Below are 25,906 nucleotides of genomic sequence, written 5' to 3'. Positions count from 1 at the left end.
ATCTAGTGGTTTCTAAGCCATGGAAAGGTCAGGAGCCACTTAACTTCCTAGTGATGTAAATATCTAGAAAAGTTTGCTAGTTACAAATACCCAAACACACTCTCATGCATATATATGCCACTTGCTATGATGGTGAGTTTGTGATTCTACAATTAGAAAGGTCTGCATTGTACAATTGGTGTTGACTGTTGAGGTTTCTTTTGCAAACTTAATATTATTTTTGAAGAATTATGCTTAATATTATTTTGAAGAATGTGTTGACATTGAAATAACTGGTTCCAGTCAAAGTTAATGGATCAGATCTGACTAGGTAAGTAAGATAGGCACTTTGGGAGGATCATTTATAGCTTCCCCAGTCTTATTTAATGAGCTGGAAAAGTAATTTACTGGGTTTTAATGTAGAGCCTGGAAAAGATGTACTCCAAATCTCACAAACACTTTATGCCTTGAGACCATAGCTTAGTCACCTTGTGGGGTCTGGAACATTGCCTCCCTTAACAATTCATTTGGGTCTCTTGAAGATGCTGTTGTTCTATTGGGAGGTAAAATAGGCTTAAATATTAATAAAATGCATAAAGGGAGAAATAAGACAGGTAGCCATTCACATTCTAGTATAAATAGCTTCACCGGGGATTTCTCCCTTCTAGAAAAGGAGGTTTTATTCAGATTTGTTGAAGGAGGGCATGAATTAATAAAGGTGATCATTATGTAACAAATTCTTCTTGGGAGAACTTTGAAAAGGATCCAAGGAGAATGAATTGAGGTTGTCGATATTCTGGGCTTGCCTTATAATTTTTCCCAAGAAAAATCATTACTTTGTCAGACTATTGGCATTTTCAAAGAACACCTTTTTTGACAAGTTTAGAAATTGGTTGGTCTGCCACAGTTTTCCCACCCTAAGTTTCAGTGAAGACCTGACCATCTGCCAGGTACTGCGCTGAGCACATTACATGCACGGTCTCACTTCACCTCCCCTGTAGCATTAGGAGGCACGAGCTACTTAACCGGCCCTAAATGGTGCTTATTCTGCACTGTGCTAAGCAGTTTCGACATTTTAACTCACTCCTCACAACAGCTCTCTGAGCTTAGTGCTATTATTTCCCCATTTTACAGATACAGAGATTTGCTGACTTGCCCCAGATCCCCCAGTTAGTACATCGTGGAACTACGATTTATGACCAGGCATTCTAGCTCCAGAGTCAGCACTCTTAGCCACGTTGTACACGATGCTATCCTTACTTATCAGTGAGGAAATAGAAGCACAGAGAAGAATAACTTGCCCAAAGCCACACGGGTAGTAAATAATGGAGCCTATGAAACTACATAACCTACAAAGCTCACCCCCTTGCATCCTGCGCATCTCTGCTTTGATCACTCAATCCTGAAGCCACACCCACTTGTTTCCACCTCAATACAGATTTCACCGTGGCACCTAAAAAAAGATAATGATAAGAGGAGAAAGGGAAGGAGTTAGCATTATTATTTATTTAGCTTACTACGTAGTTTAATTCAGAATACATTTTGGATAGTGGTTTGTTGCGAGAGGGTTGAATTGTCACTGAATTTGTTGCCAGTTTCAAAGACAATCTCACCTCATCTAGAGCAGTGCTTCTGAATCTTTAATGAGAATATGAAGCAGCTCAAGATCATGTTAAAAATGCAAATTCTGATTCAATAGGTCTGGGATGGGCCTGAGACTGCATTTCTAGCAAGCTCCCAGGTCATAATGATGCTCCCGGAGCATGATCCTGCTTTGAGTAGCAAGGCTAGAGCATTGGGTTTTTCCAAACTAAGCATCAAAATGTCTCCCAGAGCTCAGATGGGAAGCAGGGCATTTTCATAGAAGAACATTTAGTGTGCGGGGATCAACACTGGGCAGAGATAGACCTGAACTTCCCACACTCTCAAGGTTGGAAAGGACTTTCAGGGTCATCTGGTCCAATCATCCAAGTGGTGTTTGAATCCTCTCCAATCTCTCCCTGCCAGGTCATCTCAGCCCTTGAGTTAAAGAACTGTCTTCAATGAATAGAACTAAACATTCTAGAGCAGTGATGGCGAACCTTTTGAGCCCGGCGTGTCAGCATTTTGAAAAACCCTAACTTAACTCTGGTGCTGTGTCACATATAGAAATTTTTTGATATTTGCAACCATACTAAAACAAGGACTTATATTTTTGATAGTTATTTTATACATTTAAATGCCATTTAACAAAGAAAAATCAACCAATAAATGAGTTCGTGTGTCACCTCTGACACGCATGTCATAGGTTTGCCATCACTGTTCTAGAACAAGCGAATTCCAAGGTGGTGCCTGAGTCTGATATCTCACACTTGTTCAGACAGACCTTCACCTTTGTATATTTATTACAAAGCTTTCCAACCTCACCCTTCATAAGAAAAGCAATGGGCCCTACCAGAGAACCAGCTGGGAGCACTTCGTGTTCCAGGCACCTGCCTCCCACAGTGAAATAAAATGTTCAGTGCTGGCTGGCAGGTGAGAAGCAGTGGCAACTGCTTGACCCCTGCGCTGCTTCTTGGCGGCGTTGACTATACATCCCAGGCCTTGAGAAAAACATATTTTCAAAGATCGAGAATCATGAGACCATGACATGGTGTTTTTGTTTGTTGTTTTTTTTCTCTCATTTCAATTTTGCAACCAGAACTGAAAGACCTCCCTATTGTTGGGTCTTCTGATTCTGGGGATGCCAGCTTCTCCTTTCCAACCACTCTCCTTTGAGGCCATCTTTTGCCAGTTCTCGTCTTTCTGTTTCAGGTGCCCGGGGAGAACGAGAAACAGTGGAAGCCAGCTCTGGTGGTGCTGACTGACAAGGACCTTTTAATCTACGACAGCATGCCCCGGAGGAAGGAAGCCTGGATGAGCCCGGTCCACATGCACCCTCTTCTTTCCACCAGGTAGCCATGGCTTTGTGGTAGGGTGTGATGTGTTTGCAGTTTGAAACTGTTTTAATCAACTGCAATTATTTCAATATCCTCCATTACTGCTTACTGTTGCCGCGGGAGCTGAGAGCTCCTCCAGAACATAGCCACCTGTTTTTATCCATATTATCAATGATGGCCGATCATGGCCAACACAGAGACAAAGAACAAACTGCTCATCCATCGTGAAGGGGCAGGGACGCCTGTGAGACGGTCCCAGCCTAGGCACCTTCCTTTCCCTCCATCCCATCCCCTTTGAGATGAACTATGCACATGTAGTTATAATCTTGACGTTCACGTAGAAAGAATTATCAAGCAAGTGTCTTCCCTTGGTAGCACAAAGAGTGGCACCACTGTGCTCTTTAAGCTTGTTGAGCACAAGACTCCATAACGAGCTCTTCCTCAGTTGTATGATGCTTCCTGTGGAAGTGGGGCTGCCAGGGGCTGTCTGTTCCTTAGGACCTTCCGTGCACATTGATTGCTCATGTGACAGTATCTTAATGCAGCGTAGGCTCAACCCATCTCTGAAAGCTTATATCCTGAGCACAAGAGGACATCAAACCTGAGTCTTGCCTTCGAGTAGCTGACAACTCCCAGACCTGGCTTCTATTGCCAGCGCTTTCTGTATATACTTGATGATAAAGGGCATGGGTTTCATGGCTTCTACACCCCTGTTTCTTTACCTAAAAGCTAGGAATGCTAGCATATTGTTTGTGGCCTCCCCGGGATGGTGCCTGGCAGTATTGGGCCCTTAAATGTCTGTTGAATGAATTACTGAACAACATGGGACAAACTCTGCAAGGAATTTGGCCCTATAGACAGAGCATAGTGGGCTGAGGTGTTGGGGCATCTGTCCTGAGCAAAAATATAGAATGGGTTCTCCATTCTGGAGGGATTGAGGTGCCAAAGAGTCAAGGCTCATGTGTAGGGAAGAGAATAAGGCCCAGCGGCAGAGCCAGAGGCTAAAATGAAGTTGAAACCGTGGTAGTGAATACAGATGAAACTCCTTAAAATTCCTCTTCCACTCGTGGCTGATTGTGGAGACCAGCAAGGGAGACCTGAGGATGGCAGTTACTGGCCCCCGAGGTAAATGGAGGAAGCCTTCAGGGGCTAGGAACCAGGCCCAGAGCTCTTAGAAATTAATAAATAAATTAGTAATTTAATTTTTGAGTTTCCTAAGCCTCAAAATATTTGACAGGATACCTAATAAATGTTTACAACAAAACCTCAATAATCAGAATCCAAACATCTTCAAATATCCATACTAAGATTCAGGCTCTGTCTTGGGGTCCATTCGAATTCAGCCCAGTCGCCATCGTTTTTGGTGGTTTACACCCCTGTTCACACCCATGGGCCCTGGTTTTCAGATTCTGAGACTCTCACAACCAAAACCAAAGAAAGATCAGACCATAGTCACCGTATTCCAGTTACTAAGGAGAGAAATTGGACTCTCCTGCCTCTTGGAATGATTTTCAGGAACTGAAGTTTAAAGAAGGCAGAGTTTCTGGGTAACTGTCGGGCAGCTTGAAAGGAAAACTTACCCTAGGACACTGCTTCCTCCTCCCAGTCTCTGAGCATTCTGACTCATGGACTTTTAAGGAATTTCAGCTCTATTCGCTACCACCGCTACCACCGTTTTCATTCACTCAGGATCTCAAAACTTCAGTTCCTCCATCACAGTCGCCACATTTCAGGGACTCAGCAGTTTAGGCTAAGGGCTACTATTCTGGACAGCACAGATCAGAACATTTCCATCATCACAGAAAGTTCTGTTGGACAGCGCTGCCCCAGAGCAGAATTGAGTACCTGCCAATTGGTCCTGATTGTTGTAAGTGACTCTCACAGCTGTCCATCAACAGCCCAAGCTGCCTGGCAGGATGTCATCTCGGAGGCTCACTAGGCTGACAGCACAAGCAGGGCTCCAGTGGCCCAGGGCAGTCCTGAAGAAGGTCACGGATGTGAACCCTTCAAAGCAAAGTTTCCAGAAAGGGGGATGGAAGCAAAGACACAGTAAATGACATCTGAGGAGGTTTGGGTGGGAGGCACCAAATGTACCTGCTCCAGGCTCCATGCCACGGGGCTGCCAGGTCTGGACTGTGAACACAGCATGTGAGTAGCCTAGAACCATAAACCTGCATCCGATGTGGATCAGAAAATGGAAACCCCTTCTATGCAGACGGTGCTCATTTAGAAAAAGAGGTGCAAGCATAAAAAAAAAATCAGTGTCCACTGTCTAAACATCAAGCAGATACAAAGGTGACACTTCACCTCCCAACTTACTGCCTTTTCCTAAATGACCCAGCCTGACCTCTGACCTACAAAAGAAAGATGTGTTATTAGATGAGTATAATAGCCTTATGAGAGGTGGTAAAATTAGGCCCATAACCATGACCCCGATCTCCAGCTGTAGCCTGTGAGGCAGAGTCTGTCCAGATGTTAGGACAGACTGGCTAGTCTTACTTCATCCCTTCAAGCTAGTAGGTAATTTGCTGCCTGGTCCTGAGCAGCAGCCTGGAAAAGAAAGAGCTGGAGTTTCCATCTGTTTTTCTCCCATCAGGATGATGCTTAACCCTAGGCTGACCACTCCACCTCCATCTTTCAGAGAGCACATCTGTCAAACACGCTCCGTGAATGCCCAGGGAGAGATACACATTTGTGGAAATGGGTTGTTTAACCGACCTTTTGGCCTATGCATCAGCCACCCTGGTTTGCCTATGCATTGGTCATGGCCCGTTTCCTTCCACATCTCTGGGGCTGTGCCTAGGAAAAGACTTTGGGAACACAAACAAGCAACTAGGAAAAGGACCCCTCCTTCCCCGAGTAGTCATGCTGGGAAGATGTACCCTCTTGTAGCTTCGGGCCGGGCATTGAATGAGATGCCATGGAGCAGGGCTCGCCCCAGCTGGAGATTTAAACTACCCTATCCTTGCAGATAAGCCAGCTCTTTAAGGGAGGAGCTGGGCTGAAGCTGTTCTTTCTACCAGAAGTGGTCAAAATCAGAGGAAAACTCTGGATCCTTCCATTTCTGAGGTCACCCCAATCCTTCCATTGGCTGCTTCCCTAGCCATGTATTTAAGTTCATCAAGTGACTCCTTCCTTTACTTCCCATGTGAAACTGTGTCCTTTATATTTGAGCTGTTGGGCACACAGCCTAACTAGTGGCATTACTTGTCTTTGAGTGCATATCCAGGCCATGAGAGTACCACTGGCAAATAAAGTTAAGTCCTCACTAATGTAGTCAGTAGGTTCTTAGAAGCTATGACTTAATTTTACCATAGGTTAATTGATTTAAACAAGAGTTAAGTTCCTATAGCATATTTCTGTATTAGGCTATGGGAAAAATTGGTTCTCGTTATTACATCGTTTTATTTAAAGTTACAGTTTCCCAGAACTTATTGACAGTGTTAAGTGAGAACTTACTATAGACCATGTGGTAAAGAACCAGTGGCTGACCTTTGCAAAGGGCGATTAGGTCAAGGCCAAGTAATTTACATAGATTCTATCTGAGTTTGCAACATGTACCCAAATGAAGAATGATCTGGCTGTTTATTAAAGATTCCTGTCCTGGGGACCCTTCCCTGGAGATTCTGGCTCAGCAGGTCAGATTGGGAGTCAGGAATCAGTTTTTAACAAGCATTGGGCAAATATAGTCCTCAGGGTTCCCACATCTAACCCTCACAAGCCTTTGAGGTTTAGGTTTTGTTCCTATTTCACAGACAAGCAAACCAAGGAACAAAGGGGGGAAGTAACTTACACAGTCATACAGCCAGGAAGAGACCTGAGATTCTGAGTCCACCTTCTTAACCACTGATCCTGGGCAGCTGCTTAACCACACAGAACCATGGGTTTCTTATTTGTAAAGTGGAGCTCATGATACCCCTTTCAAAGAGTCATGCTCTTATTCCCTGGAGTTTTAATGGCTCCTTGAATATCCTGAGTGTATCATATAAGTATTGCCTTAGTTCTCCTGACATCTTAAATCATCACATCTATTGCAGGGTGATTATGAAATTAAAATATGGTGCCTGCATTAGTCAGCTCAGGCTGCCCCAACAAATCCCATAGATTGGGTGGCTTAAGCAACAGATAATTATTTTCTTACAGTTCTGGAAGCTGGAAGTCAAGGGCTAGGTGCCAGCACAGTTGGTTTCCGGTGAGACCTCTCATCTTGGTTCGTAAAGATGGTGGGCTTCTACTTGAGTGTTCACACGGCCTCTTTGAGCACATTCGGGGAGAGGTCTCTCTGGTGTCTCTTCTTATAAGGATACAAATTCCACTGGATCAGGGCTCCTCCCTCATGATTGGCCCTATCTCTAAATATAGTTTCAATGAGGGTTAAAGCTCCAACATAGGATTGACAGGGTGGTGATGGGTAGAATTCAATCCATAGCAATGACATAAGCACAGCCTTATTGCGCGTAATGCCTGGCACACAGCAGGACTGAGCACCTGGTCAGTCCCTTGCCTTTGCCTCAGCAGTGCTGGGAAGCATCGTTCCGAATGCTAGAGACAGTCTTTTCCCTTGCCCAAGAAGAACTGGCTGGGACTATGGCCAGTAAGAAACAGGTTGCTTCTAAAATTGAGTTACTCCCTCAGGCAGTTCAGAGTTGATCTGTATATTTGTTTAGGTTTGTTTGGGGGTGTTTTTTTTAGGTCCAGGCACATCTAATTTATTTTTTTCTGGAAGATGAAAATTTGATTGTATTTCAGAGCAGTGGCCCCAGACATGCTCACATGCTCTTGGCATTGACCACCATGCATAGACATTGACAAGCAGACGCCTCTCCCACTGGCAAACTTCAACGGTGTGCCTCTGTGTGTTATCGGTGCAATTTATAGGAGTGCACTCAGGAAGTTTGCAAAGATGGTGTAATTTTAGCTGTTCTCATCCCTCAGCTTTTTATGAGTCCTTGGGAAAACATTTTTCGCTTAGCCAAAGCTTATTTGATGTTGCTGAACATTAAAAAACAAAACAAAAAACTCTTGCCCATATGGAGTAAGTGTGTTGGTTTTTTGTCACTGTTGTCATAATTGGCATGTGAGATGGGTCTACAGAGAGCGAAGATTAAGGTCACAGTATTTCTGGAATTCTAGAGGAGGTCTAGCCCAGAAATTCTGCACATCCATTTTATGGGCGAAAGGTTCAGAAGTACAAAGCTTGTAAAAAGAGTGGGGTTTGTCTGAGCCCAGTTCTCTGACCGTTGGCCTGAGAAGGGTTTGGAGTGGTTGAAAAGGTGAACTGATGAATGTGTACTTCTTTCCTTTTTTAAAAAAATACATATTTTTATTGATTTCAGAGAGGAAGGGAGAGGGAGAGAGAGAAACATCCATGATGAGAATCATTGATCAGCTGCCTCCTGCATGCCCCACACTGGGGACCACACCCGCAACCTGGGCATGTACCCTGACCAGGAATCAAGCAGTGACCTCCTTGTTCAGATGTGGTTGCTCAACCACTTAGCCACACTGGCTGGGCTGCACTTCTCTCATTTGACACCACTTGGGACCCAAAGACACTGAGTGTTTCTACTAAACTTGTAGCACAGCAATTTTCAACTGGAGTGGCACAGTAATTTTTAAAACGTGCAATGCCTGACTACTTAGTCAGGGGCACTGACCTCTTTTCCCTTAGATTTTAAAATAAACAAAAATGACAACAGCCAACACAACAATAGCCATCTGGTATGAATGAATCACAATTAAACCTATATTTTTTGTTGAATCGGCAAAAATATATATTTTTGGTGTGCTGCCGAATTTTAGTAATTAGTTCATGCGTGCCATGAGATGAAAAAAGTTGAAAATAGCTGTTGTAGCGTAATCATTGGTGCCTAAGGAACTAACCTGTTTCTAAGTGCTAAAAGTAGATGCTGCCTCAGGCCAGTCTCAGAAACGTTAGGAATGCTTTCCACAGGGAAAGTTTGGCCAATTGCACTTGTCAAACCGCCTGTGGTTTTCACACTAAGCCTGGAGGCCTCCTGATTCATAGAGAATGTGGGCATTGTCCATGGGCATTCCCATAGGGTAGCGCAAAAGGATCTACCTGCCCAAGGTTCTACACTCTGTCAAACTGAAAAGTGTGGGGTTTGCCTACACACCCGTCCATCCCATGTGTCCCCATATGCCTGGTGACCCTCTTCAATTTGGGAGTTCCTCATTGTTGGTGGAAATGAGTAGAGTGGCGAGATCCATGGACTTTGGCATTAGACAAACCAGGAGTTGAATCCTGAGACCTCTACTTGCAATGTGACGTTGGGCAAAATAACGATTTCTCTGAATTCAAGCCTCATCAGTAGTGTCTTCTACTTCACGCAGTTACTGATAGGACCAAGTGAGACAGTGTATGTAAATGCTTAGATATGACTGAGACATAATAAGTGATTGATAAAGGTTAACAATTGTTAAGATTGGAGAAAATAATTGAAATTAATGAATGAATGACTGATAATTGGACATATTTGATCCTACGTATAATACTGCATTTATCAGGGACTCATAGTGTCTTAAAGACATCTATAATAATAAAAGGGTAATATGCTAATTATACCGGACGTCCTTCTAGAGACGAAGCCAGGGTGGAGGGAAGCCAGCCCAGGTCCCGGGTGCCAGAGGGAAGCCGGTGCTGGCAGCCTGGGGAAGGAAGGCCTACTCTTGCATGAATTTTATGCATCAGGCCTCTAGTTGAGATATAAGGAGTGGGCCAATGGAAGAGTTGTTTGTTTGTTGTAGGAGAGAAGTGTGAGACAGAAATGGGAAGTCTGGAACCCCTCAATTGCACCACAAAACTAGTTCTGAATGTTACTTGTAACAACACTAGGCAAGTGGCCTAATGATGACTTTATTTTGGGGGCAAAACTGTTCCATTTAAGAAACATTAAAAGACTTTTTAGTGGCCAATGTTGTACTAGGGATTAATTATGGGGAAATTTTTTAAAAAAGCAGTGAAATATAACAGATAAAAGCCACGTTATAAGAGCTAATTGTTCAGGTCATTCACCCATGGTTTCATTTTCCCAGCAAAATAAGACTAATTTAATTGTCATTATTTTACATGGAGAAGTTCTCAGAGACCTTTTTATAATCCATATTCTGTACACACTGTGATCTTTGTTGAACTCATTAAGGCTTAGATGGGAGAGGGGAATATGTAAGAGATAGCAAGAAAATTCAAAGAATATATTTAAAAATTAGAGCTCTAAGATTGCTAACTAATAAACAGACCATTAACTTAAAAGGAAAAATTTCCCAAGATGTTGGATGTTGTGATGTGAGATTATCTGTCGGACTGTGAGTCTTGTTGACCTTGGGGAAGGAAAGTGCATGGATGGTTTAAACCCATAGATGACGAGGTCTTCATTACACTGCCTCACTTCACTTGCCCTCCTACCTGTAGTTGACAAGCTGGAATGTGGCCCCTTTTCCTGGCATGATGGAAAGATATAGACTTTGTGGTCATGTGGATCTGGGTTCAAATTCTGGACACTTACTATGTGATCCTGGGCAGCTACTTAACCACACAGAACCATGGAGTTCTTGTTTGTAAAGTGGAGCTCATGATACCCCTTTCAAAGAGTCAGTGTAAATGATAGTGTATCAGTGCAACCTTCCACCCAACAGGCATCTACTTTCCTCCCTCCATATGACTGCTGGCAGCTGGCCATGAACAGTCAGGAGACCATGGAGAATATAAGGAGGACAAAACGTCTCTGGAAACCCACCTAGATAATACCACTAAGTAGTCAAAACTTGGCTTCCATCTCTTTTGCTGCTCATTCTCCTACATTAAGTTGGTCTTTGCTTATAGTCAGTATCCCTCAAGAATAAAAACGTTCCCAGAAATGGGACCTTGTGTAACTCTTTCACCACCGTATGCAAATGAAAGAAGTTTAGAAGATAGAAATGAGGTAATTGTTCAGCCATTCTTGGCTGAGGGGGTTTGGTACCTGGGCGCCACCCCCCTCCCCCAACCAAACAGTGGGGTCCTTATTAGTGATTCTTTTCCCATCACTTCTTGCCTCGAGTCTAATAGGGGCGGCACTGGCCACTGGTTGAGAGTATTAGAGAGCACTAGACCAGTGGCTTTTACTTTTTGTGTGTGGCATCTGCTGGGAAATGTTAATTACAGCAATTAAGTAAAATGAGGATGTAATACTGCTTAGCAACCCAGCTACCTAATATGTAATTTTACTAATTTGGCCGAATCTGTGTACTGCAATTGTTTTTGTTTTAATTAAGGATATTGATGATAATGTTGTTATGTGGAACATTTTGGGCAACATTCCCTAACACCTATCCAGAATTAAGTTAGTACATCAGCATACCTGGTAAGGCAGGTTTTTAATTTTTTCTTTTTATCAAAACCAGTAAGACAAAGGGGCATATCTGAAGAGCCAGAAACAGTCTGTGGCCTAGTACCAGTTATTGATAAAGACTTAAATCATCACATCTACTGCATGTGGCCTGGCTTTCTGCAGGAATGAATATCTCTACTGCCCCCAAGTCTTAGACAAAGAATTTGACCCCAAAGTATGCTCAGCCTCACAAATCCACCACTCTGGGCATTTGAAGTAGTGTTAAGACATTTCACCCTTTCTTTGTATCTGGTTTAGAGAGCCATTTCATTTATATGCAGTTCTTTAAATGGATGCTAGATCCATGCTGGCCATGAATTTGAAATCTTAATGATTTGTACCTTTTTTTAAATAAAATGGTCACCGTCTACTCTCAGACCAAAAAAGGTAACTCTGACTCACTAAATAACCAAGTCACTATGAAAAACACCAGTTGTGAAAGATAGAAAGAATAACCAGGTTGAAAAAAGAAACAGGAAATGAATGTTAGGCGCATCTCCTAGAACATGTCATCTCAGTTACCTTTCAAAATCACTTTTTTTGCAGAACTGAATTAATCTGGAAACTAGCAGTTAGGGGACGGTAATCCACATTCTTTGGATTTAGCATTAGCTACTGTTTTGTGTGGTTGAAGGACTGAGGGTGGGAGAGAAGTCATAATCTCTCATAGTACCCATCAATCACAGACTCCATGGAAAATAGCCCTCTTTGTAGTCTAGCTGTTCATTTGGTCGTTCATTTAACAAATATTTACTGAGTGCCTGCCATGTGCCTGGAATTATTCCAGGTGCAAGGCATACAGCAGGAAATAATCAAATAAAAATTATTGCCCAGATTGAAGCAATGACAATAATGGCTATTACTATATTTTCTGTACCAGGCTCCACTGTCTAATATTATGTGGCCCTATTTATTTGTTCACTTATGCACACTCCTAGCTAAAAGGAAATGTAAAATTGTGCTGGTAATTGTGACGTTGCTTTCAACCATGGCTTTCACCCTGGGAATGTGTATCTGAATTTTGCCACGAGGGGATGAAAGCATGTCCTTCGGCTTCTCAAGCAGCTTCAGATAAAACTTAGAAATTGGGTGTGAATTGTAGCATGAACGTCTGTCCCAGGGTGCCAGTATTTTTTTCTGGCTGGGTAAGAAGAAAGTTATCTTCCCTTGGGAGACAGCATTTTCATGGCTGCTATATTTTAGTTCATGCTACAGATAAGAGACAGATGGTCATATTTTTAAGGATACATAAATAGCTTGAAATGTAAAATAATTGAAAGATAAATAATCGCTATTTCAGAGTCCCTCCTGAGACTATAGATCAGGAAAGATCTTTGGGAAGAATCTGGGGAGGAAAATAGAAGCTGTTCTTGGCACAATGGGAAAACTTCAGGCAGACGGATTCTGTCCTTAGCCCTACCTTTCCAAATGCCCAAATAATGACTTTTAACATTTTAATGTCCCACTGACATTTACAAGGTACTTAGTGTCCAGAATTTGGCTACTGTAATGTGTTCCCCAGTATGGTCTACTACAAATGAGGAGTCTATTAGGAGGCCTTTCACTGACCCCACAGTTTCAAAACATTTCAAAATAGGTCAGTGTGTGTGTGTGTGTGTGTGTGTGTGTGTGTGTGTGTGTTCTTTCTTTTGCAACCTTACAGTCACGTTTTTAAAAAGTTTTGATAAACTTGCATTTAGGTAGTTAGTCACCAACATGAATTGCATGAATTGAACACCTAACATGTGTCAAGTAGGATGCTGGACACCACAGACTCAGAGAGAGATGGAACAAGGCTCCTACTCCACAGGGCATCAAGGTCTGGTGAGGGAGATGAGGTGCCAATCTTACAGCAGTGGGGCAAATGGATTGATAACAATGTGCGGGAGTCCAGAGAAGGGGTATCTACCTTGACGGCTGTGCTGTCAACAGCAAGTTTGTTATCCCCAACATCTCCTTACCCAGGAGCTGTCAACTTCGGCATATGAGCCACGGGCCTTACAGAGTAGGCATTCAAGAACACCTGCTGGCGGCCAGCTTAAACAGTCTCATCTTAGATCTCACAAAGCAAATCATGTGCTCCAAGTATGGTTCTTCCTAGGTGGACCAAGGTCTAGGGATGGCTTTGATCAGACTGTGGACTCTCAAGGTGAGAGCTGTCCCTTCCATCCCTGGGACGTCACTGACCAGCCTATGCTCAAACCCTCCACAGATACTGCAGACATTTATGCTTGCCCCTTCCTCCTTCTCATTTCCCACCCAGAGTCTTCTCTTCTCCAGACAGGATGTCTCCAAATTATGCTCTTTCTGAAGGAGTTTTGGGTACTCTGCTATTCTGATCATAGTCTTCAACATCATGATATTGGGATGGAATTACATTTCAGTATCACTGGTTTCCTTTGTGATAAATTTACACACATTATTCAGAATTGGAGTCCATGGGTTTCATTTCACTGCCAAAGAGATTCATAGAACAAAAAAAAATGGTGTATTTTAGGCATGGTCTGCTCAGCATAGAACACAGGAGCATCACCTCATTTCATTCCATTCATGTGAATTAGTGTTGTTAGTAACTCTGGGTTGAGTCAACCATAACTAAATTTCCAATGGTGCTTCGATACCATGTCTCCCTTTTTCTAGTTTTGTTGTTATTTCTGGCTTAACCTCAGTGCTTAACAATCTTATATCCTTAACCCACGCTTCTTCTTATTACTAGTCTGGATCTTCCACTGAGTTGATGTCCATGTATCTTACAACTTCATACATCATTGATAGGAATGTTGAACAGGGTAGGTCTGAGGCCACAGCTCTGCCTCCATCTGTAATTAAATGGGCTCATAATGGCTTGTGGGTCACTTAACAAAGTACTCCTCTGACTGATAAGCTGTGAAGTCCAAATGAATATCGAATTGCCAATACCTTTCTTCTGGATGTTCGCTTCCTCTATCACTTTTCCAGTAATCTTGTTTCTGCATGAAATAGTTGAATATAAGAAAGCCACAGAGGCCCTCACAAACTACTGTTGCCTGTTTTCCAAAGTGAAAGATGATTACTGAAAAAATCCATTACAAAATCTTGCTTAGGAACAGGGTCACAGAATCTAATTTCTTCCACATTTTGAAAACCAGGGTATCATTTCCACTTTTCCTATCTTCTAATCTCTCACTTGTTCTCCCCGATTTCCCAAAGATTCCCCCCAAGTTTCACTCATGTAGTGTTTCCATCCTTCCAGTGCCTGGTGTGTAATCTTCTCAGCAAGGACTTGTGTTCCTTAGAAGCTGTGGTGTGCTCCTCCCAATATCACTTTTTCCTGGGCTTCCACTGCACCTTACTCAGGCTGGAATCTCAAACCATTCTTTTCAGAAAGCAGCAAAGTAAGAAAGTACAGGTTATATTTTCTTTCAGCCATCCGTCATATCACTGTTAGCCTGAATGCAGCACTGCCTCCTCCTTATCGTCCTGCACCACAGACATCTAAAGATAGCAGCTCCTGTTGTCTTTGGCATTGCTAGGGAATCTGTTCTCATTTGGATATTCAATGTGCCATCTGAGTGACTCTTTCTTTTGAACAGTGTGTTAACAACCAGTGAAAACTTCCTGTCCTTTGCAGTGGGCATGGCCCTTGTGGATCCTGGTGTAATGTAACTCAGAACCCAGATATTTAATTGTTAAGATCTCAAGGACCTTATGCAATGTAGCTTTAGCTTACATTGAGTCTGAGGTGCCTGTGAGGCCTCTGAGTGAAGATGCTCAGAGAGCAGACTACTGAAAAACATAGTATCCAAGGATGTATATCCAATTTATTCTATTGGCTTGGGGTTGGAATTATGCCAATAAAAATTCATCTCAAGAGAAAGATTTCACAGAGCATTTATGAGTGTAATCAGTCCACTATTTTTTCTCTCTCTTCCTAGTAGCTGCTACACCTCTCACAAAAGGGGTAAGAGAAAGGACCTTGATCTTAAGTTGTCCAGTGCCCTTGTGTCATCTTTGCAGTGCCATGATTTATAAACAACCAAATCTCTGTCCAGCCTCCTCACCACGGCACAGTGGTGAATGTCTACATTTCTATGTAACATCCCCAAATTATTGCTGTGGACAGTCAAAAGCAACTAGCTGCGATGATAAAAAGAACCGAAAGGAAGTCTATTTCCTATATCTTGATAGGAATGAAATAACAAATATGTTAATAACTGTGGTGCCCCTTTGTCCTTGTCCCAGAATCCACTGCTCTCCACTCTTGTGATGGAATTGCTTTCCCTCTGGAGGAAGATCTTCATAATAATCAGGTTGCCCCAATGAGGAGGAATAATTCTCCAGATAACACCTAACCCTGGCTCATGTCCTTCATTTGTCATTTGTCAGAGGCTGGTTCTGACTCTCCTTTATATTGTAGGACTAAGTCTCCTAAGACCTGGGGCTGAACCTGGAATGGAAAGGCCGTGGGAATTAGTAAGGAAGAACTATCTCCTCAAGGCAGGGGCCACGTCTTTTCTCACACTACCCCTAACCTTGAGTCTGCATAGAGTAGGTGCTTTTATTAGTCTGTTCAGGCTGCCTTAACAAAATGCCACAAACCTGGTGGCTTAAACCACAGAAATTTAGTTCCTCACATGTCTGGAGGCTAGAACTCCAAGATCAGGGTGGGGTGGGATTAGTTTCTGGTGAGGGTTTTCTTCCTGGCTTACAGCCAGCCAGCTGCCTTCTTGCTCTGTCCTCTCAGGGCCTTTCTTCTGTGTGGGTGCAGAGGGAGAGTGCTCTCCGGTATCTCTTCCTATTTTATTTAAGGACACTAGTCCTCTTGGTTAAGGCCACACCCTTATTAACTCCTTATAGGCCCCATTTCTAACCCCACATCAGGGGTTAGAACTTCAACATATGAATTTTTAGGAGGACATAATTCAGTCCATAACAGTGCACCATACATATATGTGGAATACAGCAGTTCGTGACTAGTGAATCTTTGATTGATTGAATGGATGAATGACTTCGTGATTGATTTTTGGTGGTCAGTTGGAAGGAGAAGAGACTTGAACAGAGCAGGAAGTTTCTCTAAGGCCCCTCAGAGCAGCTCTGAATCCAAAAGGATCCTGTAACTTCAACTGGTGGGTCTCCGCATCTCTCCTGTCCCATTTACAGGAGGCCAGTAGGTTCGTGTAAGGCAGCGGTTCTCAACCTGTGGGTCGCCAACCTGTGGGTCGCGACCCCTTTGGGGGTCGAACGATCCTTTCACAGGGGTCGCCTAAGACCATCGGAAAACACATATATAAACAGTGGTTCTCAACCTTCCTAATGCCGCGACCCTTTAATACAGTTCCTCATGTTGTGGTGACCCCCAATCATAAAGTTATTTTTGTTGCTACTTCATAACTGTAATTTTGCTACTGTTATGAATCGTAATGTAAATATCTGATATGCAGGATGTATTTTCATTGTTACAAACTGAACATAATTAAAGCATAGTGATTAATCACAAAAACAATATGTAATTATATGTGTGCTTTCCGATGGTCTTAGGCTACCCCTGTGAAAGGGTCGTTCGGTCCCCAAAGGGTCGTGACCCACAGGTTGAGAACCGCTGGTGTAAGGGATTAATGAAGCCACAGATATGTGTTTCATTCCACGTGGATCAGTTAATTTCATCTTGAGAAAGGCTATTCCATAACCACAGCCAATAGGCATTAGGTCTTAGGAGCTAGACATGGACAATTTAGAATAACCCAGACACAAACATGCCAGAGTTAAGCTCATCTAGTATTCCAGCACTGAACTGCCACTATCAAACACCACACAAAGCATGAACGCCACACAGGGTCTGAATGCAGGTATTTTTCTTTGCAATGGAAGTCCTCATTCTAAATATCAGAGTGCAAAATTTGGCTTCATTTCAGTCTGGTAACCTCTTAAAGCTACTCTTTAAGTTGTGTAGTATATGTTTAGAGAAAAATTTAGGAATAAAAAAAAACAAACATCAGAAGAAATGAAATCACCCATAAAATTTCTTGACACCTTAATAAAATTGTTTCTAAGCTTTTCTTGTACATACTTGAATTGCATATCTAGACCTTTTCAAGAGACATATATATGCACTTCCCACATTTAAATATACATTTATAAAATAATTTTCAAGGCCTGTATAACACTCCATCGAGGAGATGTGTAGTCATATGCATCCTGTGGATATATGTGGGATTTATTATCAGTATGTACACAATACATAGCAGAAAAGATAATTTGCTTTATCTCATAGTTTACATACAGAATTTTACGTTTCACTAGCCAGTATTGGCATGTCAAAAGAACACATAATTCAGCCTGCCTGTTATTCTTCAGATAGCAAACTTGCGTGTTCTTTAATATAAATATTATATCATTCACACTTGGATAGCTAAAAACTGAATTATTTCCTTTTCTTTTCAATCAATGAGGATTTAGTGATGAGATGACTAACAAAGTACACCGATTGTCCTCCCTCCAAAGGCTCTCCTCATCATTACTTCCTATAATGTGCTGAGTTTCCCCCAAGCACTCCCCACACGTGGTATTGGTCAGCTAGATACAGGGCCCTCATGCACATTACACTCTGTTAGTAATTTCATCCCTTGTACACAGACCTTCCAAATGCCAATTTTCTAACAAATTACATTTTCCAGTTATTATTGGCTTCAATTTTATAGTCACTTTCGAGAAAAATATCAGTCGAAAATGGACAAAAAAGTGACATTCTCCATGAGGGCGGCATATTTTTTGTTGTTTCCCTGTGTCTCTCTGTTACATTTATGCTGGTCCTGGATTGTCACAGAGTCCATGTGCCCTAGGTGGAAATTTAGGGGCTAGAAAGTGAGGATGTTAGGAGAGGGAAGGCACAAGGGAACTCATTTTTCTTGAATGCTTACTACGATGCACTAAATACTGGAATAAGTGCTTTATATATTTTATTATATTTAATAATAATCATAGGAGGCAGGGATTATGCTTTTAAAATAAGAAAACTGAGACCCTGGCCAGGTTACAGGTTGGATTTCTGGTCAGGGCGCATGCCCAGATTCCTGGCTCCATCCCTGGTCGGAGGCCTGCAGGAGGCAGGGAGTTGATGTTTCACTCTCACATTAATGTTTCTCTCTCCCTCTCTCCCTCTTCTTTCTTTTCTCTCTAAAAATCAATTAAAAAAAGAAAGAAAACTGAGGATACATGTGAAATGATGGCCATGGTGAAGTTAATGAACACATCACCTCATATGATTACCTTTTTGTTTGTTTTGGTGAGAACACTTAAGATCTACTCTCTTTGCAAATTTCAAGTATAAAATACAGTGTCATTAGCTGTAGTTACCAGGCTATCCATTCGAGCCTTATTCATTTTATAACTAAAAGTCTGTGCCCTTTGGCCACTATCTCCTCATTTGCCTCAGTCCCCAGCCCCTGACAACCATCATTGTACTCTCTATTTCTGTGAGTTCCCCTCCCCCCCCCCCCCCCAGACTCCACATGTAAGTGAGATCATACAGTATTTGTCTTTCTCTGTCTGGCTTATTTCACTTAGCATAATGCCCTCCAGATATATCCATGCTGTTGCAAATGGCAAGATTTCCTTATTTTTTAAAGGCTGAATAATATTCCACATTTATCCATTGAAAGGCACTCAAGTTGTTTTCATAGCTTGGCTATTGTGAATAATGCTGCAATGAACATGGAGTGCAGCTATCTCTATGAGATACTGATTTTACTTCCTTTGGATGTTTTCCCAGAAATGGGATTGCTGGATCATAGGGTAGTTCTAATTTTAATTTTTTATGGAACCTCCATATACTAGCATCCATAATGGAAGTACCAATTTCCATCCCACCAACAGACAAGGGTTCCCTTCTCACCATAGTCTTGCCAATATTTGTTCTCTCTTGTGAATTTCTCAATCTTCAAAGAATTTTACAGCCAACAGGTTTTTCAATGCTTTTTCAGCAAGTTGGCACTACACACCACTAACTTTGTAAGTAAAGAAAAGCTCCTCTAAGTTATATTGCAAGCTTGTTGCTAGAAATTCAACAAGCTACAATATGTTTTATTACATTGATAACTCTGGTCTACAATGTTTATGCTTACATGAGAATATAAACTTTTGGATTTCCTTTGTGCAGGTTTTAATCTAGAGGTAACAAGGGCTTTTCCTAAGAAAATAACTCCCTCCCCTACCTCCCCCAAGCAAATAGACCTGAGATTTCTGGAGCAACTAGTAAAGTGTTTCTTTCTGTGTTAAAAGATAAGGCTGAAAATAAAAAGACCCCAAAGAGAAGTAACATTTATTAAATTATACTTATGCTATCCTGCAAATTATTGATATGACAGTCTCTCCCAAAAGAAGGTTGAGATATCAAGAAGTAGGCGAGAGCTTGAGAAATCCAAGTGTTTGCAGGGGGCAAGCGAGAAGTAGGACTAGCCAGTGCCTGCTCAGAAGGTAGGACTCTGAGACTTTTAAGTCTGGCTTTTCAGAAAGCATTCTGAAGTCAGTACAAACAACGTGTGCAGTAAAAATCACTCTTGAAACTCCCTTGAATCTCCTATAAAGTTCAGTTACCTTCCTTTTCTCAGGAAGTCCAGCATCACCACTTCTTTCTCAAGCTTTAACACAGGTTGCTATTTCCTAAATGGAGTCCCATGGCTGTTCCCCTGCATTTGGAGACATGTGCATGAGAAATGCACACTCAGCCGTACCCTCAGTGCAGCCAGGTGCTCCCAACTACAGGAAACAGGGGACCTGAGTCTAAGCCAGGAAACAATGGCTTCCCTGTCCTGTCCAGGAATGAAACCGTGGAGGGAATTTTACACACTATTTAAATGGTTGTCTCTCTCATTTACTCAATTCTTTCTTTTTGGATGAATGAGTATAGTTGAATTTATCTAATGTTAGTTAAAGTCATATTAATCAACTCCTCTGCATATGCAACTTGATGCATAGTTGTAGGACACCTTCTTAATCTCACTTGACCATCGGAAGGGAACTGGATGAAGGGATGGTAGAAAGCCCGGTGATCACAAGGGTGCAGTGGACTCTTTCATTTCAGATCAGAAAAATGACAGCAAGTCACCAAATGACATGTTGGGTGATTAAGGTAGTTCAACTTTGATGATCTTTGGTGATCTCTCTCTCTCTCTCTCTCTCTCTCTCTCTCTCTCTCTCTCTCTCAACAGGCTGGTCCATTCAGGTCCAGGGAAAGGATCTCCCCAGGCTGGTGTGGATCTGTCCTTTGCAACACGAACGGGTACCAGGCAGGGGATTGAAACGCATCTCTTCAGGGCTGAAATCAGCAGGGACCTCTCCCACTGGACCAGGAGCATAGTACAGGGCTGCCACAACTCAGCTGAACTCATTACCGAAGTCACCACAGGTGAGCACTGCTGGCTACGGGCTCCCCATGTCACACTCTTACAGGAAGAACACACCCTCTACTTTGCCCTGGCCTCAAAGTGGCTTCCATTCCTGGCCTTTGGGGATACTTAAAATGTCAAAGGTAAACGTAAAATCTTCTCAATTAAGGCATACCACATGCCCTCCTGAACGGGAGCCAAAGAGTTTGACTGTGAAAAGCCTTATCCCATCTTCATTCAAGAAAAGTTCTGATTTGGCAAGTTAGATGCAGTTTCCTGCCTATAACCCAGGTGGCTTACTGGAGGCATGAACTTGAAGGCATCAACTAGAAGGGTTCTTGTTATAAACAACAGAAATGGATTCTGAGTACTTTATCACAGAATATAAGTATTGAAAATATATAAGTATTGAAAATATATTAGGTAGCTCACAGAACTGATCAGAAAACTGGACAACTGGCTCTAAGAAAAGAGCCAGAACCAAAGGCATCTCAGTGCGGGAAGCAGAGCAAAGGGTCGATACCGGGGGACACTCAGCAGTCACTCCTGCCTCTGGTATTAATGGAGAGGCAAGCAGGATGGAGGAAGAACACAAGTGAGCACAATCCACATTCTTGTAGTGCGCTAAGAAAGGACAAGTTAGAAATGGGACGTGTGTATGAACCCTTCCATACTGTACTATTGATTGAGAACTTGCTATATGCCAGGCAATTTATATAAGGTCTTTTAGTGTTTCTCATTCTGTGAGAAACAACCCTCTTGGTTCCTAAAATCAACTAATTGAGACAAGACCAACAGTTTAAAAATGAAATAACTTGGAATAGAAACATCAGTGTAAATACTGTTTTGGATTGTGTGTGGGTATGTGTATGTGTATGTGTGTGTGTGTGTGTGTGTGTGTGTGTGTGTCTCCTAGGTCACAATGCATAGCCTCATCTCATCTAATAATCCTCATGATTCCCTTGTCTTTGTAATTTTACAAGTCAGAAAGCAAATTCTTAAGTAACTTGCCCAAGATCACACACCTAATAAACAACAGCATTGACTTTAACTCTACGTTGTGTCTCTCTCAAGTCCATTCTTCATCCCCTGTACTGTCTACAGAGACATGGAACTTCTCACTGTTCTGTCAGTGTTCCCAAAACAACAGTTCTGTTCAGAATGCTGTGATAAGTAATTTTTCATGCTAATCTCCAATCCATACAGATAGATAGGCAGGTAGGTAGCTAGACGAAAAATAGATGATAGATGATAGATAGATAGATAGATAGATAGATAGATAGATAGATAGATAGGAAATATATGCTGTAAAGTCTTGTACATCTGCTAAGGTGGACTCCATATTTAAGCCAGTGTTTTCCATCAGCCAGCACGACATACAGTTAACACCACCTGTAATGCTACTGTTCTTGATTCTGAGCTCTAAGACAAATTGTTTCTGGTTCTGAGGCCTAGACCACCTTCGTCGTCTAGGTCTCCTGTGGTCACTCATAAACAGGGCATTAGGTGACACAGTGCGGAGTAGCCTCAACAGCAGTCTTCCAGTAAACCCAGCTTTGAAGGTGCTTCTTATAACATTCTCAGTACCCTCTTCTCTTGTGCTTTCTTGCCAGTTCTTTCATTTTTCTCTATCGTTGAGGATGTAGTACAAGGTAATAATCACAAGTGTGGGTTTTAAAGTCAGAATGGCCTGGATTCAAACTCCAGCTCTATTTCTTTCTCAGTCTCTTACTGAAACCTCCTAATTTTTTCCATCTATAAAAAGGAGGAACTCATAATACCTACCTCATAGGGTGTAATCAAGAATTGAGAGAAATAATCCATGTAAAACACCTAGTACTTGGCACATAGTAAGTGCTCACTAAGTATTATCAGTGTTTTCTCTTGTAAGTATTACTCCAAACCTATGTGGGCCAGTATGCTAGGCTCTGGTCATGTGTGGCTATTTAAATTGAAATCAATTAAAATTAAATAAGTTCCTCAGTCACACTAGCCACACTTCATGTGCTCAGCCGCCACTTGTGCCTAACGGCTACTACGTTGGACCGTGGAAATCTAGAGCCTCTCCTTCGCAGTGGGAAGCCCTGCAGTACAGCTCTGCACTCAAGGATTTCCCAGGTGACATTATGGGTACGGTGTTTCCGAACTTTAGCTGTGCTGAAATCAGCAACAAAAACAATGTTTTGAAGTGCTATCTTCCAAAGCCTCAGATTGCTGACTCCCACCCCAGAGGATCTGATCCCACCAGTCTGGGGTGGGGCCTGAGCACTTGCATCTACTAAAGTACCAGGTGGCGCTGATGCTGCTGGCCCCTGGCCTCTGTGAGTGGTACTGCACTGGGTGCAGCTTCCTCCTGCACCGGGAGTATTCGAAAAGATGGGACACGCATCAATGTGTAGTAGGCTTTCTCCACATTTCCTCTACTCGTGCAAATATGAAAAACCAATTACTTTGTAGAATTTTTGCTGCATCTCCAAGCTAATTGATCTTTTTGAAATTATCCTGAAACAAATGAATGCCCCCAAATAGTCTCCAACATTGTTGAAAACCTTTTTTGGTCACTGAATCTTATTTAAGTTTACATGCCCATTCTGCATGGCAAGAAAATCTGGAGTTTTTGAACCCGTGAGTAGGAAAAGTCCTAAGCCACCTGAAAACGAAATTGAATGAAGTTTTACGTGTAATATCAGAGAAAGTTCAGACTCCTTGCAACAACTTTGGAGTGTTCTAGGAAAGAATAGACAGCCAACGGATCTGGTTTAGTTGACATTCCACAAATTCTGTAAACTCCTTCTCTCTCAATAAATAGAACTCTATTTCAACTGGAAAACAATGAGGCTGCTGGTAGACCCGCCAAAGGAGACTAACACAGACTTGTGTGGACTGATCTAGCTGGATGCTGGGAGGAAAGAGATGATGGCAACGAGCAAAGGTGCAACCCAGCTACAAATTGAAAGATGCCTGCAGAGTTGGGCAAAGGGGCTTAGGTTTTAATCAGGGCTTCAATTAACTTGCTAATGTGTTCAATTTATCCTGTGTAGGTTGAGAGCATCTTCAGGTAACTAATTTTATTACATAAAGGCCATTTGAAGTCAACTAGAATTAAAAACAACCACAACCAGTCCATTCAGAATATCTGATGGCATAATTTTAAAGTTCAAACATAGAGGAAGGGGAAAAAAAGAAACCCAGAGTTAGAACCCATTCACACACATATTCCGCAGGTGGTAGAAGTGAAAATTGTCAAAAACGAGGATTCAAGATGAGAAGCCATAAGTATGTCTACCACTATCCTTGGTTATCCTTGGGCCAGAGGGGTGGCAGTAGTCTAGGGCCTTTCTGAGAAGATAACAAGGCTTATTGAAGGGCTCAAAGACTAATAGAGAATGTGCCTTTGGAAAATATCAGCCCTTAGTTACAAGTTGAACGCTGCCTGGGATAAGTCGGAGGAAGGAGTTTGTGTTCTAACCGAGCTTCGATTAGAAGCCACCTCATTCTGTGAGCACATGCGGACCTCTGTTGCTCCTGCCACACTCTGCAGGCCTCCGCCACCCCACTGTTGTTATTACTCTGAGATGCCAAGATCCCTCTCCACAACCCTCTGTATCCTGAGTCCCAGAGGGTGAGAAGCTACATGGCACAGAGTGGAAAGAACTTGAATTTTGAAATCTAATCCACCTGAGTTGTGGCAAGCTCACCTCTCTAATCTTTGCTTTTTTTCACCTGGATACTATCCAGCTAAGGTCCTGCTACAGAAGGGTGTGGAAAGTAAAATTCAGTTTGGTTTATAATGCAGAGCTAAGCTAGTGGTGGTAAAGAGTGCTCAATAACGCCCTTATTCTGCTCTTCCAGAACCCCTCCCTCAAGAGCTTTCACATGTTTATGGAGGCCTGAGTGGATTTGCTTGCCAGAGTCTGTTAAATGTGGTGGTTTGTGATTTAAAAAAAAAAAAAAAAATAAGTCCAGTCGATACTTGTTAACCTTTCAGAACTCTTTGGTCAAGGGTTTTAAGTATTCTCAAGTCCTCCTAATGGGAACTCGGATTCTGATGGCAGTCCTGTCACCAGCTCGCAAGCTCAAAGCACTAGTCTCCTTCCTAAACGCAATGAGCACAGCACCACAGATGAAAGCCGGCACCTCACCTGATCGATCGAGAGGCTTCAGTTTTGTTCCTTTGGCTCAGAGGGCACCATGTGGGCAGCACCCGAGGTTCCTGGACGCCACACTGGGCAGAGGAAGGACACAGCCCTCGTCATGCAGGGGCCACACCTGATATCTATCAATTACAACTGCTTTTCCAGGGCCAAGGTGATCTGCTCATCAGGAAATTTAAAAAGGCACTCCTCTTATAAATTGGTTCAACTTTCTTAAAAAAAAATAAATAGATTATTTTTGAACAACTCACTCCTGACTTCTTAGGTGTGTCACATTGGTGAATTTTGGTGATGCAATGCTAAGACGATAGTGTGCACCTGTGTGTGTGTGTGTGTGTGTGTGTGTGTGTGTGTGTGTGTGTGTGGTGGTGGTGGTGGTGATGATGATGATGATGATGAAGATTCAGAGGTAGCTGCTTACTCTAAATCAGATGTCAGTTTTTTCAGGCTTGGGACAAGGACCCCTATGTGTTGTCTGATGGACAGATAGGGCTGGAGGCCAGATAAAATGCAGTAAATCCCAGCAAACGGGATTTCTTTCCATTTATTTCCTTTAGTTTCATGGAGCAAGTAAAATTGCAAGCTCAAAATCAACCCAAGGAGAATATTTTAATGAACAATTACTTCTTTTTAACTTTAGAAAGAAATTTGGGGCTGGCCCCTGGGTCTGAGGAGAGTTGAAATGTAAGTGCCTGGGAAAATGGATTGCCTTCCATGGTTCATCTCTCTCTCTCTCTCTCTCTCTCCCTCTCTCCCCGCAGCTTGCACCTACAGAAACCAGGAGTGCCGTCTGACCATACATTATGACAACGGATTTTCTATTACCACTGAACCACAGGAGGGTGCCTTTCCCAAGACAATCATACAGGCCCCATATGAAAAGTTGAAAATGTCTTCAGATGATGGAATCAGGATGCTGTATTTAGATTTTGGAGGCAAAGATGGAGAGATTGTAAGTTCCCTTTTCTTTAGAAAGTGTGATTTCCTGTATTTCATTATGCAACACACCTATAATGGCTCACAAACATAGTGCTGCCTTGTATTTATTTAGCATTTGACTATTTAAAAAGTACTTGCAGGTTCATGTCTTTTTTTTTCCTTTT

General features: G+C 42.4%; 1 protein-coding gene across 1 annotated transcript in view; it reads left to right on the top strand.

Annotated features, from left to right (window-relative positions):
- SNTB1 (syntrophin beta 1) overlaps positions 1-25,906 on the top strand; it is a 196,725-nt gene that overhangs the window by 164,062 nt on the left and 6,757 nt on the right. The window contains exons 4-6 of the mRNA XM_036338180.1: positions 2,773-2,912; positions 20,473-20,669; positions 25,565-25,755. Of these exons, the coding sequence (XP_036194073.1) occupies positions 2,773-2,912; positions 20,473-20,669; positions 25,565-25,755 (528 nt within the window). The remainder of the gene's footprint in view (positions 1-2,772; positions 2,913-20,472; positions 20,670-25,564; positions 25,756-25,906) is intronic.

This window comes from Myotis myotis, unplaced genomic scaffold (assembly GCF_014108235.1).
Source record: "Myotis myotis isolate mMyoMyo1 unplaced genomic scaffold, mMyoMyo1.p scaffold_m19_p_16, whole genome shotgun sequence".
Classification (NCBI taxonomy): domain Eukaryota; kingdom Metazoa; phylum Chordata; class Mammalia; order Chiroptera; family Vespertilionidae; genus Myotis; species Myotis myotis.
Note: the sequence above shows the minus strand (reverse complement) of the source record. Positions and strands in the feature narration are given on the sequence as shown.